The 13311-nt window shown below is 43.9% G+C and overlaps 1 protein-coding gene across 3 annotated transcripts in view; it reads right to left on the bottom strand.

Moving 5' to 3' along the window:
* cadm2a (cell adhesion molecule 2a) overlaps positions 1-13311 on the bottom strand; it is a 221754-nt gene that overhangs the window by 33893 nt on the left and 174550 nt on the right. For all 3 annotated transcript variants that reach the window (XM_085175234.1, XM_085175233.1, XM_085175235.1), the window contains 2 exons: positions 12342-12494; positions 9244-9381 (listed from right to left, as the gene is read on the bottom strand). In XM_085175234.1, the coding sequence (XP_085031360.1) occupies positions 9244-9381; positions 12342-12494 (291 nt within the window). The remainder of the gene's footprint in view (positions 1-9243; positions 9382-12341; positions 12495-13311) is intronic.

The following is a 13311-nucleotide window of genomic DNA, read 5'->3' on the forward strand; positions in this document are numbered from 1 at the left end:
TTTAAAAATCATATTCATTTTTTATTTATTCTCATTACAAGCACACTCTGTAGACCCGATATAGTAAAAAAGGAGAAAAAAAGGCACCATGCTGCCATATGCACCTGTGGTAACTCTTTTCCGCAAATAGCCTGGTAGTATTTGGCTACAAATGCGGTTGTTTTGTGGGTGGGTGCTCATGGCTCTGTATCAATGGTGTGAGCCAAGACAGAGCCTCGGAGGATTAGAAATGGAAATGACAGGCGTACAATGAGAGAATCTGACCCCTTTAAGCGATTTCACAGGAGAGAGTTGAAGCTGAAGAAGAGAACATAGAGGGACCAACAAGAGAGACCGAGGAGGTCTGCTGGGGTTGTGGAGGAATCATGAGCAACAGTGCCAGACCTGACTAATCCTGGCGGCAGGGGCCCGAGGGCTGACTCAACATACCCTGAGCTGCATCCCATCTGAGAATTAAAGCAACTTGCACAAGCAAGAACAATATCAAATCTTTTATGGGTGAGAGTGAGAATAATCAAAATATATGCGAGACTAAACACTATTTTAAATTTAAATTCGCTGAAATACACAATATTACCAGAAAATATTGGCAGATTAGCACCTATGTATGCTGTTCCCTTTGCCTGCCAGATGAGCTGCATAACAATAAGGATGAGTAAACTTTAAAGCAAGAGCAAAAATATGCAGCAAGCTCCCGCTCTAGCGAGGTGTGGAGATGATATATCGTGCTGTCCACCATCTTCTCGCTTATTCCTGCTACTGTGCAGCGTTCAGGGAGCTTGCCTGTTGGGTGTCTGTAAGCATCTTCCCCTGACTGATCTGCCTTACCAGCTAGACTCTGTGCTTAACTGACGTGTGACTACAACCGGGGGGAGCACTGTTAAATGTTAGGAGACCTCCTATCACTGCCTGACAGACCAGTATCATAATGTCCTTTCTGACATGAAACTCCCTGAGCATTCACAGCGAAGAAGCGTGTACTGCGGATTTGTGAAGACGGTTTTCCACTCCAGAAGGAGCGGTCTGGTCAGTCTCAGTGTCTTGACATTTAAAAAAAATGGACAGGTGCTCCACCTCTAGGACGTGGCTTTTAATGGGCACAGACAGTGGGCGTAGCAATATGATCTCTACTTCTGTGCGCAAGTCTAAATCTGTTAACCTCAAACTCACAGGATGAGTCGGATATACCTTCAACGAAAGACTAAGGAAAGAAGAAAGGAAACCTTTTGCACTTACTTATTGTTATCTAAAGCTTTGAAAAAAACTCACCTAAATTGTAAAATAACAAAACAGGTGGAACATCTTGTTTGTCCATTTGAGTCCTGTATCTTAATGCTGATTAATATAGAAACCTAACAGATTTCCACAGATCATATGTCAGATGTGCGTGTTTGCAAGTACTTTGTTGCACACATGTAACAGGATAGAGAGGGTAAAGAGGTATTTTTGTGTGTGCATCTAACGCATCTTTTATTCATGTCACCGTGACTTGCAGGAGCCATCTTGAAATTACATCTTTAATGGTCATTGATCCGCAGCACCCCGGGGAGCTGGATAGTATAAATGTAGTCCCAACGCAGACTTTTTTATGTATTGTGCAAAGCTGTCTAACACTGCCCAAGCAGCTGAAAAGTGTATTTTTTTTTTCTTTTAACTGCAAAACTTCTTTAAATTCTTGAACTTGATTCATAGTGGAATGTTCACAGTGTTTACATTTTTTCCTCTTTCCCTTCACCTTTTCAGCCCCATTCGAATGTTTGAATAGTGAGTAGCACCAAATTCTGGACAATTAACCATAAATGAATACAGTCAGTAGTATTTGAGTTATAGTGTAGCAATGTAAGCAATGACCTTAAATAGTGTTCAGACCTTGTCCTTCACTAACAAGTTTGACAACTGAATAGGGATGCGACTGCAAACGAATTTGAATCAAATCTCTGTGTTTTTTTCCCCCTTAAGCCCCCTTGGAATAGAGCTATTGCGTTACATGATGGAGCAATAACCTCTACAGTTTAGGTCAGAGAGTATGATAATGCTAGTCTGATAGAGAACATCCCCACCCTTATTTGAAATAAATATTCATTTCATCTCTGTCTTGCTTGGTCTCCACACAGCTCCCCCTGGTTCAGCGGTGTGTAAACAACTTCTACATGTGGTGATATTGGAAGAGGTCTCACTGGGTTATGGTGTGTAACTGAGATAGAAATATATCATTACTGGGTGGGGACTGAGGGGATCTGAGGGACAAAGAGACTGAGAAATAAGAATATTGGATTCCGTTCCACACACACCAGCTTATGTCCTTACATGCACGCTGTCTGCTCCATCTGTCTGTTTTGCTCATGCAGGCACGCACGTATACAAAGATGTACACACCCACATTTAGCATAGGGTGTCTGTTAACTGCATGCGAATGGGTGATGGACTGCTCCAGTGGCTCTGCCAGTAATATAATCTTCTCTATTCCCCCAGATCCCACACCAATATGTCACAATTGTCATTTATTCCCAGCATGGTCGCTCACAATCAGATGGCTTTTCACATTGAACACACCCTGATCCTGTCAGGATGATGAACACTTGAAGTGCACTCCAATCCACCTACACGTGCATAGATACATCGTGTATTAACACATGCTGTTTTCTATTTGCTTGCTTTTAGGTGCTTTTTTTCTTTTTAGTCTGTTATTTTAGAGGACATCCCAGACCACCAGCCATCAGAGGCATACTATTGGTTTCATTTCATTTTAACCATTTAAATGCAACACAGTTTCTTTATATATATATATATAAAAGGAAATAAATATATTGTAATGTTTTGTGAATGGCAGCAGCCTTTCAGTGTCTTATATAACAAGGTGTCATATATAACAAGTTAGACCGACTGGGTCCATTCACACCTTCTTATTTGTACAAGAAATGGTCCAGTTAGTGGCAGACATGCTTTAGTGATTGACAAAGCAGAACTAAATATGTAAATGTGCCTGTGTCAATCATATTGTTGAGCGCTGGCTTTTCCCTGAACCAAACATGTCCTGAATATGTCTGATAAATAAATTGCAGAAAGCAAATACACTGCAGGCATCTAATTAAAAAACCGAAAACAAAAAAAGACAACCATGCTGTTTAAACTAAAACTTGGAACACTTTTTATGTTATCTTTACAAAACATAACATTTTCAAAACATTGAAATCTGTCAGCTCCTCCGTGAATCGCAACCTTATCGTGGTGGAGGGGTTTGTGTGTCCCAGGGATCCCAGGGGCTATGTTGTCTGGGGGCTTTTGCCCCCTGGTAGGGTCTCCCATGGCAAATTGGTCCTGGGTGAGGGACCAGACAAAGAGCGATTCAAAAGACCCTTATGAAAAAAACACCGAGGGAACAGTTTACCCTGCCCAGGATAGGGTTACCGGGGCCCCGCCCTGGAGCCAGGCCCAGGGAGGGTGCCCGAGGGCGAGCGTCTGGTGGCCGGGCCTTAGTCCATGGGGCCCGGCCGGGCACAGCCCGAAGAGGAGACATGGGCCCATCCTCCCGCAGGCCCACCACCCGCAGGAGGCGCCATAGGGGTCGGGTGCATTGTGTGCCGGGTGGCGGCCAGGAGCGGAGGCCCTGGCGGACTGACCCCCGGCTGCCAAGACTGGCAATAGGGACATGGAATGTCACCTCTCTGGTGGGGAAGGAGCCTGAGTTAGTGCGTAAGGTTGAGAGGTACCGGCTAGATATAGTCGGGCTCACCTCTACGCACGGCTTGGGCTCTGGAACCAGTCTCCTGGAGAGGGGCTGGACTCTGTCTCAGTCTGGAGTTGCCCCTGGTGAGAGGCGGCGGGCTGGGGTGGGTATTCTAATATCCCCTCGGCTTGCTGCCGGTACGTTGGGGTTTTTCCCGGTGGACGAGAGGGTTTGTTCCCTGCGCCTTAGGGTCGGGGAACGGGTCCTGACTGTCATCTGCGCTTATGCGCCGTGTGGGAGTTCGGAGTACCCAGCCTTCTTAGAGTCCCTGGGGGGGGGGGGGGGGGTGCTGGAAGGTGCTCCACCTGGAGACTCTGTTGTCCTGCTGGGAGACTTCAATGCTCACGTGGGTAACGACAGCGAGACCTGGAGGGGCGTGATTGGGAGGAACGGCCTCCCTGATCTGAACCCGAGCGGTGCTTTGTTATTGGACTTCTGTGCTAATCACAGTTTGGCCATAACGAACACCTTGTTCGAACATAAGAGTGTCCATAAGTGCACGTGGCACCAGGACGCTCTAGGCCGTAGGTCGATGATCGATTTTGTAATCGTATCACCAGACCTGCGACCATATGTTCTGGACACTCGGGTAAAGAGAGGGGCTGAGCTGTCAACTGATCACCACCTGGTGGTGAGTTGGATCAGGTGGCGGGGGAGGACGCTGGACAGACCTGGTGCACCTAAACGCGTAGTGAGGGTGTGCTGGGAACGACTAGCAGAGGCCCCAGTCCGCGAGATCTTCAACGCACACCTCCGGCAGAGCTTCAACAGCATTCCGAGGGAGGCGGGGGACATTGAGTCCGAATGGACCATGTTCAGCGCCTCCATTGCCGAAGCTGCTGCATTGAGCTGCGGCCGCAAGGTGGTTGGTGCCTGCCGTGGTGGTAATCCCCGAACCAAATGGTGGACACCAGAGGTGAAGGGAGCCACCAGGCTGAAGAAGGAGTCCTATCGGGCTTGGTTAGCCTGTGGGACTCCGGAGGCAGCCGACAGGTATCGACAGGCCAAGCGGAATGCGGCTCGGGCAGTGGCTGAAGCAAAAACTCGGGTGTGGGAGGAGTTCGGAGAGGCCATGGAAAAAGACTTTCGGACTGCCTCGAAGAGGTTCTGGCAAACCGTCAGGCGTCTCAGGAGGGGAAAGCGGTGCTCTACCTGCACTGTGTATAGTGCTGGCGGAGCGCTGCTGACGTCGACTGAGAAAATTGTCAGGCGGTGGAAGGAATACTTCGAGGACCTCCTTAATCCCACTGACACGTCTTCCGAGGAGGAAGCAGAGTCTGGGGATGAGGGGAATGACCCGCCAATTTCCGGGGGCGAGGTCACTGAGGCAGTTAAACAACTCCTTGGTGGCAGAGCCCCTGGTGTTGATGAGGTCCGCCCCGAGTTCCTGAAGGCTCTGGACGTTGTAGGGCTGTCCTGGTTGACACGCCTCTGCAATGTTGCGTGGAGATCAGGGGCAGTACCCGTGGATTGGCAGACCGGGGTGGTGGTCCCCATCTTTAAGAAGGGGGACCGGAGGGTGTGTTCCAACTACAGGGGGATCACACTCCTCAGCCTCCCCGGGAAAGTCTATGCCAGGGTGCTGGAAAGGAGAGTTCGTCCGCTAGTCGAACCTCTGATGCAGGAGGAACAATGCGGTTTTCGTCCTGGTCACGGAACACTGGACCAGCTCTTCATCCTCTCGAGGATACTTGAGGGTGCATGGGAGTTTGCCCAACCAGTCTACATGTGTTTTGTGGACTTGGAGAAGGCATTCGACCGTGTCCCTCGGGGTGTCCTGTGGGAGGTGTTGCGGGAGTATGGGGTGTCTGGCCCTTTGTTACGGGCCATTCGATCCCTATACAACCGTTGCAAGAGCTTGGTTCGCATTGCCGGCAATAAGTCGGACTCGTTCCCGGTGGGTGATGGGCTCCGCCAGGGCTGCCCTTTGTCACCGGTTCTGTTCATAATTTTTATGGACAGGATTTCTAGGCGCAGCCAAGTGGCGGAGGGCTTTCGCTTTGGTGGCCTCAGGATCTCATCTCTGATCTTTGCGGATGATGTGGTTCTGTTGGCTTCATCGGGTGAGGGCCTCCAGCTCGCACTGGAGCGGTTCGCAGCCGAGTGTGAAGCAGCGGGAATGAGGATCAGCACCTCCAAATCTGAGGCCATGGTTCTCAGCCGGAAAAGGGTGGAGTGCCCACTCTGGGTCGGGGATGAGGTCCTGCCCCAAGTGGAGGAGTTCAAGTATCTCGGGGTCTTGTTCGCGAGTGATGGGAGAAGGGAGCCGGAGATCGACAGACGGATTGGGGCTGCAGCTGCAGTAATGCAGACGCTGCACCGGTCCGTCGTGGTGAAGAGGGAGCTGAGTGTAAAAGCGAAGCTCTCAATTTACCGGTCGATCTACGTCCCTACCCTCACCTATGGCCACGAGCTGTGGGTAGTGACCGAAAGGACGAGATCGCGGATACAAGCGGCGGAAATGAGCTTCCTCCGAAGGGTGGCTGGCATCTCCCTTAGAGATAGGGTGAGAAGTTCGGCCATCCGGGAGGGGCTCAGAGTAGAGCCGCTGCTGCTCCACATCGAAAGGAGCCAGCTGAGGTGGTTTGGGCATCTGACAAGGATGCCCCCTGGGCGCCTCCTGTGTGAGGTGTTCCAGGCATGTCCCACCGGGGCAGACCCAGGACACGCTGGAGAGATTATATCTCTCGGCTGGCCTGGGAACGCCTTGGTGTTCCCCCGGATGAGCTGGAGGAGGTGGCTGGGGAGAGGGAGGTCTGGGCCTCTTTGCTTAGGCTTCTGCCCCCGCGACCCGGCCCCGGATAAAGCGGATGAAGATGGATGGATGGATGGATGAAATCTGTCAGCTTTTTATGAAACAGTTCTTTATGGACGGACACGTACTTGTCAAGGAAGACCGATTATTATAAGGGATCCATGTGTTTTTCCCCTTTGAGACCAGCACTCTTCAAAGTTTTCTAATTTACTATTCATGAATTTGTTTGGTTAGAGGTGACTTTTTCAGGTGTTGGTAAATCGCTTCGCTCAGATCCAGTGTGCGATATTAACAAAGCTCGTTTTAGGAGAGACCTCGTTCTGAGCATTTCCGAACAAAAGCGATGACACAGATTCAATCTCATCATCAAAGTAATTAAAATGAAAGATAAACATGATATCTGCTTAAAACTGTGTAGAAAACCAGCATTGATTTAGTCTTATCTGAGAGCATGTCTGCACCATAGAAAATCCTAAAGCCAGATAGCAGTCTGAGCTGTCTGGACTTAAACACAGGTGGAAAGGGTGTAGCGGCAGAAACTCAGGGAGCTTTTCAGTAAATTCAGCGTAGGCAAAACATCATTTGGGATTGAAATTCTTGACGAGTCCAACTGCGGGTCTGACAACAAATTTCTAATCTGACATTTATATTTTGTCTCAAGGTTCTGCTTTATAAACGGCGGCTCTGAGGCACATTTTAGAAACAACATATTGTTATACACTTGTTAAAGCATTGAAATAAAGACAGCGGTTGCCCATGTTCAGCAGCAAATTATAGCATCTGACCTTAATGAGAGAGCATATCCTCTTGAGATTTTCTCTACTTTAAGCCACAGAGGATATCACTGACTACCTGTTTCTGTGGTAAATTAAAAGAACATAATGTCCTGGCTAGCAGTGCCTTACAGGGAGCTCTTCTCTCAGTAGTTGGCCACTGGGAGTAGCAATAATCACCCGTAGAGACACAATAAGCCTGCAAGGAAAAAATACTCAGCCTGCTAATTAGTTTGTAATCTGTTATATGCTACATACTTGTTCTTTGGAAGGGGAACAAAAGAAATACTAAGTGTAGTGGGTAAAATTACAAAAGAGTAAAAAGAAAAACCCAAACAACAACATTAATTGAAAGAATGTGATTTTACTTTAAATGTTTATGTTAAATATTATAATAATTAAAGAAGTTAGCATGCTCTGCACTTTATTTATAAGGTGTCTCAGCAGAAGCATCTATTGATAAAGTCATTTTAAAAAATACACATAAAGAAAAAACATCCCATTTAGTTACAAGAAGAAATATGTGCCAGAGACATGACAGACATAACTAATTTAGTCTTCGACTGCCGAAATAAAAGTATTAATATGCCGAGTTAATAAGACAAAAAATTATCTTTGCATTGGCAAAAAAACATTTTATGTGGTTTATTAATCCTTTGTATTAGAAGGGAAATTAATGTTGGGGAGTTTCTGTCTCGCGCATCCCAAATCCTTCTCATAAAGCCTATTCTGCTACATTTAATTGGGTATTCAGAATGTGTAAGACCTGCCTGCTTGTTATTCTTATTAGGTTTCAGTGATCTGTTGGGTTATACAAAGATTTTGACAGTGTCTTCCTAGAAATTTGCATTGTTTTCTGGCAGTTAAAAAGTCAATGTGTGATTTCCAATTCAATTCAGCAGTCATTTAAATTAGAAAAAGGGCAATTTGCATTTTGATATCTGACTTTAATCTGCCTTCTGAATCAACAGAGAAACCTTTGTAAGAGTTCTTCAGCTGTGATGATCTGTGACAATCTGTCCAACTGGGTTATATACTTTATTTGATACACAACTGCATCTGTTCCTCCTCTCCCTGAAAAACTTTATTTCATCATTTCATGTCCAAATCTCTTTTATCAGTTTTCTCTCTCCTCTCCTCTCCTCTCCTCTCCTTCCTTCTCTCTCCCCCTCTCGCTGTCTCGTTCAATTACAAAGCGGACGGTTCATCAAGTAGAACAGAGCGGGAGCAGGGTGGAAATGAGGTATGTAGTCCAGTCAGTGAGATTTAGAACAGCCCTCTAATAACAAGGGAGGTTAATGTATCGGTCTCAGGCCAGAGGACACATGCTGAATCTGCTCTATTAGAAACAACTTGTTCGGAACAAGAATACACTGTAGAGACATCCAAAGCGGCAGTTTTATGGCAATAGTTTTATGAAAAAGAAAATACCAATTTTAAATCCATTGTGAAATACAAATGAGTACTTTCTGCCACATTTCTGCTCCGTTTGTTTATCACAAAGCACAATCACGAGCCATTGTGAAATGTGATAGCCAATATTTTTTGTATCTGACAACACAGCGAGACGGCTTTCCAAAGAGATCACTGTGGGGCTGACTGGGGAGTATTAAAATATCAGTAAATCAGCAGATACCAATTACAGAAAGTGATGCTATTAGAGCACAGCTAATAGGTACGGAATACAAAGAAAGTAACAAAATAGTTTCATTTATAAAAAAGTAACATTTTGTTTTACTCTAATTTACAGAAAACAGCCTAAATTTTAGATTTTATAAAATAAGTTGATCATGTTTTAAAATAACAGAACTTTTTAACAAAAGCGAATGAATCATCAGCCTGTTTTTGGTGAATACAAAAGCAAACGTGCTTTTTTTATTCACCAACTCTGATTGGGATTTTTAGAATTACTTGCATGATGGCATGTTTTCTAGCTACAGTACCCATAGATGTGATGCACGTGTAAACGCAGGTATGACGTTACATACCTTTGACCTCCTTTTCATTCCTGAACCAGCGCAGGTCAGCGGCGGGCTTGCTGCCCTGGGTGATGCAGGTCAGAGTGATGTGGTCTCCCTCCATGGCGGGCTTTGTCAGGCCATCGATCTCTGGCTTCTCTGGCACACCTGAAGGATGGAAACGGAGATCACAGCGATGGCAGAACTAATTCATGCGCAGCAGGGTGTCATTATACAACAATAATATTAGTATGCCTTATTGGAAATCACCTGCCCCCCTAGCTTTCCCACCTGCAGGGAGATTAGAGAGCAGACTACAGAGATTCACCAAGCAGCGACATGTTCGACGGTACATCACAGAAGATTCGTGCTGGCACATGGGTGGGTGGATTTTTTTTCTAACCACTGGGTCATTCCCTGCTTTACTGCTAGGTCAAACCATATTATAAGAGACATAATTTTTCACCATTAGTTTTGTTTCTTTGGTTTTTCCAGGTCATAAAACAGTGACTCTGCTGCAAAACAAATACAATGAGGCAGAGAGGAATTTTGTTTTTGATGCTCGCAGAATTAGAAAATACATAAAAACACATCAATGTGCAATCAAACAACAATTCCACAGTTTTTCCTGGGGTTTTTATTCACTACTACACTTCCTGTGAAAACATAAAACCCCAAATATCATCACATCAATCAAAGGAAAAACTGTACGCTGACAAATAGTATGCTTTGTAGGTCTGTGTGTGACAAGGCTGTGACCGCAGACAAGGCCATTACTATTTACAGAAAATGTTAATCACTGGCCTTTCCCATAATGAGTGTTTTAAATGTGTGGTGTCTGCCCTTCCACTGTCAATGAGCAATAAGTCTGCCTCCGGCTGAGTGACTGAAAGTTCTGTCAGTCAATGCCATTGACTGACTCTTGCCTTGTCCGTCTCACCACCTCCTGTAAGGTTTATTGCCACAGTTTAAAGGTCCTCCTGTTTTATGTTTCTCATTTGTTTGAAGGCGCAAACTGCATACGTAATCCCAACAACAGCCGCTGCTCGGCAGAGGCACAATTTAGCGTTTTGAAGTATCTAAAGTAAGAGCGCCACAACAGCTAAGAACGGTGGTGTGCGAATAAGTGCGTGTGGGTTGACTCAGAAAAGTATTTGATGGATTTTCCTCCAGACTGAATAAAAGCAGATCAAGTGCATTGTTCATCGTGTACAGTCACGTTCCCCTTGGGTGGCTATAGGCTGTACAGCTTTACACCCTCTCTCTATAAAGCCGAGTTTTGAACACGCAGAAAAAGAGCTCAATTTCTGATACATGGAAAATAGGGAAATTGGATTTCACTGTTTCCACAAATTTCTGTGGTGGTGTGTGATTACAGTGCTTACTATGCTGATCAACACATAAATATATATGCATTTCCTTTAAGCGTTTGAGAATTAAGGTCCATCATAAGGTATTTTGAGCTAAAGGTAATATCCTTTACTGATAACATTTCCATACTTTTTCAATTACTGATCGAATACTAAGCACATCAAGTCATGCATCAGCATTAGCCGTATTAGTGGCAATGCTAGCAGCTAATGATGCATCCCATAGTTAAGCTCCAGAAATAGTCTGTTGGTAAACCTGCTACTTTGATGACTCAGACTTAAGAAAGATTAGATTGATGGCCCTTGGTGGATGAATTCCTGATTATTCAGAGCTCTTACTTTTACTTTACCTTCAGGAGTTTCACATTTTTTAGAGAAATGTCTCAACTACTATAGGATGGATTGCTATGAAATTTATTACAGACATTTATTTTACCTGTAGGCTGAACTCTATCTCAAAATATCTGTAACATCTAGAGTGCCATCAGGTAAAATGTTGAACACTACTTTCCTTGGTGACATTCTCATCAGCTTTACACACTGGCAACAGATGAGCACATATTTTTGTTCCAGCACCAAATCATTTGAATGCGAAGCTTGCATATTTGTAGTATTACAGTTTTTTTTTCCCCCAAAATCGTTTTCAGTGTTTTCTTTTATTCGTCCCCAGTGCTTATGGTCCCAAAGCAGTGGCAGATAAACCAGGCCATCCCCAGACTATTTGGTGTGTTTATTAAATCACCCTCTCTGTTTTCTAGCTTGCACCATTAACTATTGTTCAAAACTGCAAAATGATTTTCTCCATATTCTTATTGAGCAGTAGCCTTTAATGTCTAATTCTCAGAATGCTTGTTAACACGGAGAGCCAGCTAATGATCCTGGAGTGCACAAGCACATCTATTAAGATTAGCAAAAACTAATTGGCAAGATAATAAGCCCAGTGGCAAGAAATGAGACAATGTTTGTGTGAGGCCATGATCACAACACAAACACTGCTAAGGGGAGGGAGGTACTAACAGTGTACACTATTTTTTATCTGCATTTGCAGGCATAAGCAACAGGCTATTTCTAACAACATAGCATCACAGCAAACCAATAAGCTGATAGCCTCAAAAAAGAAAAGCAAGGCTCCAGTAAGGTTGTAAAATCTAGCTATGCTGTATTACTAGTTCTTCTGAAATCAACAAATTCACAAAATAATGACATAAATATTGCTATACTCGACAATTTCACTATTTTCATTTTGTGAATTATAATAATTATATATGTTTATATAAAGATTTCAAATGGGGAGTCAGATTTGCAAATTATTTCCAAACTATTATTACTGGATTTGAAAAGCTCCTGAGACTCAGTGAAAAAGAAAGTCCATTTGGAGCATTTTGTATCTTCAGCAACCTCACGAGCAGAAATGGATATACAGCCACTCGAGACATCTGAGTAAGGTATGCAATTTCTTTTTTGCTTTCTTTCGTCTTTTTCTCACAAATCGACAATTTCTGCTTGAGGTAAAAGGAAACCTAAAGGGTATGTGTTGCATTTGGAAGCTGTTTTTTTCATTTTCTAAAACACTGTTCATAGTTTTAAAAAAAAGTATATATATTATTTTTTAGCCATGGCAAATGAGAGAGAGAGGAAAAACATGTACTTAGATCACTTTACTACAGATTTTACACACATTAGAGCTGCTGTAACATCCATCTATGAAATTTTCATTTGAGGTAGAGTTTTTGCTTTTGCTTTGGATTTTGTACTCACCCAGAACAGTCAGGTAAGCTTTGGCCGTTCTGACAGGCATGGTGAAGAGAGAACAGGTGTACATGCCTTCATCAGACAGCGTGACATCACTGATGCTGATGGTCAACTCTGATGATGTTGCACGCACAAGCTCGATTCTGTTGTCCCTTAGAGCTGGAAACACAGATAACCAGAGGCAGATAGTTAGAAAAAGGTTCAAATAACTGTAAACTAGCAGCTGTGGGAGAAACTTGTGGACTTCTACAGTGCGGTGACAGGTACAGGGTTTAAGGCTGTAATATTTGAACGGTGGTTCTTATAATGCATCAGCGTTAATGTCCATATAGGGAATAAACTGCATCCACAGATAGAGAGAAAGAGAGTTTAAAAAGCACGCAGAGAGAGATTAACCAATCTAGAATCATCTCATCTGGAAAAAAAACAAACAAGAAAAAAATATTTGCCTGTTATTTGGTTCTAAACATTTTCTTTGTTCTGAAAAAACAACAGCAGAAGCCCTAAAGTTTCAACATCTGCTCTCAGTATTACTTAATGCATATCCTAGATGAACTTCTCTATAAAATCATCTATCAGTACCGATGAAATTGATTTTCTTCCATTAGTTTTAAAAATGAATGCATCAGCAAACCACCGCATTAAACTATACCACACAGCCTTCACTGCTGTAAACCACTGCAGACATTTACTTATATGAAAATGTAATCTTCCAAAAGACATAACCGAATGCAGTGGGGATCAATATTGCAATAAAAGGCAGAGAGTGAGGCTTAATGAGAATTTGGCAAGATGTGCAAGTAGAAATAGATTTGCTGTGATTGAATGGCGAGTTTAAAGATACAAGAGGGCTCTTCAAACTAGACTTCACGTCTATACGTGATATGATATGACGGGAGCGTGCACTAAAAAAAAAATAAAAAATTAAATAAAATTTGTCGACACCTTGGAAATAGCAGTCGAAAAACTACACACT

The sequence above is a fragment of the Neolamprologus multifasciatus genome, chromosome 10, assembly GCF_963576455.1.
Source record: "Neolamprologus multifasciatus chromosome 10, fNeoMul1.2, whole genome shotgun sequence".
Classification (NCBI taxonomy): Eukaryota; Metazoa; Chordata; class Actinopteri; order Cichliformes; family Cichlidae; genus Neolamprologus; species Neolamprologus multifasciatus.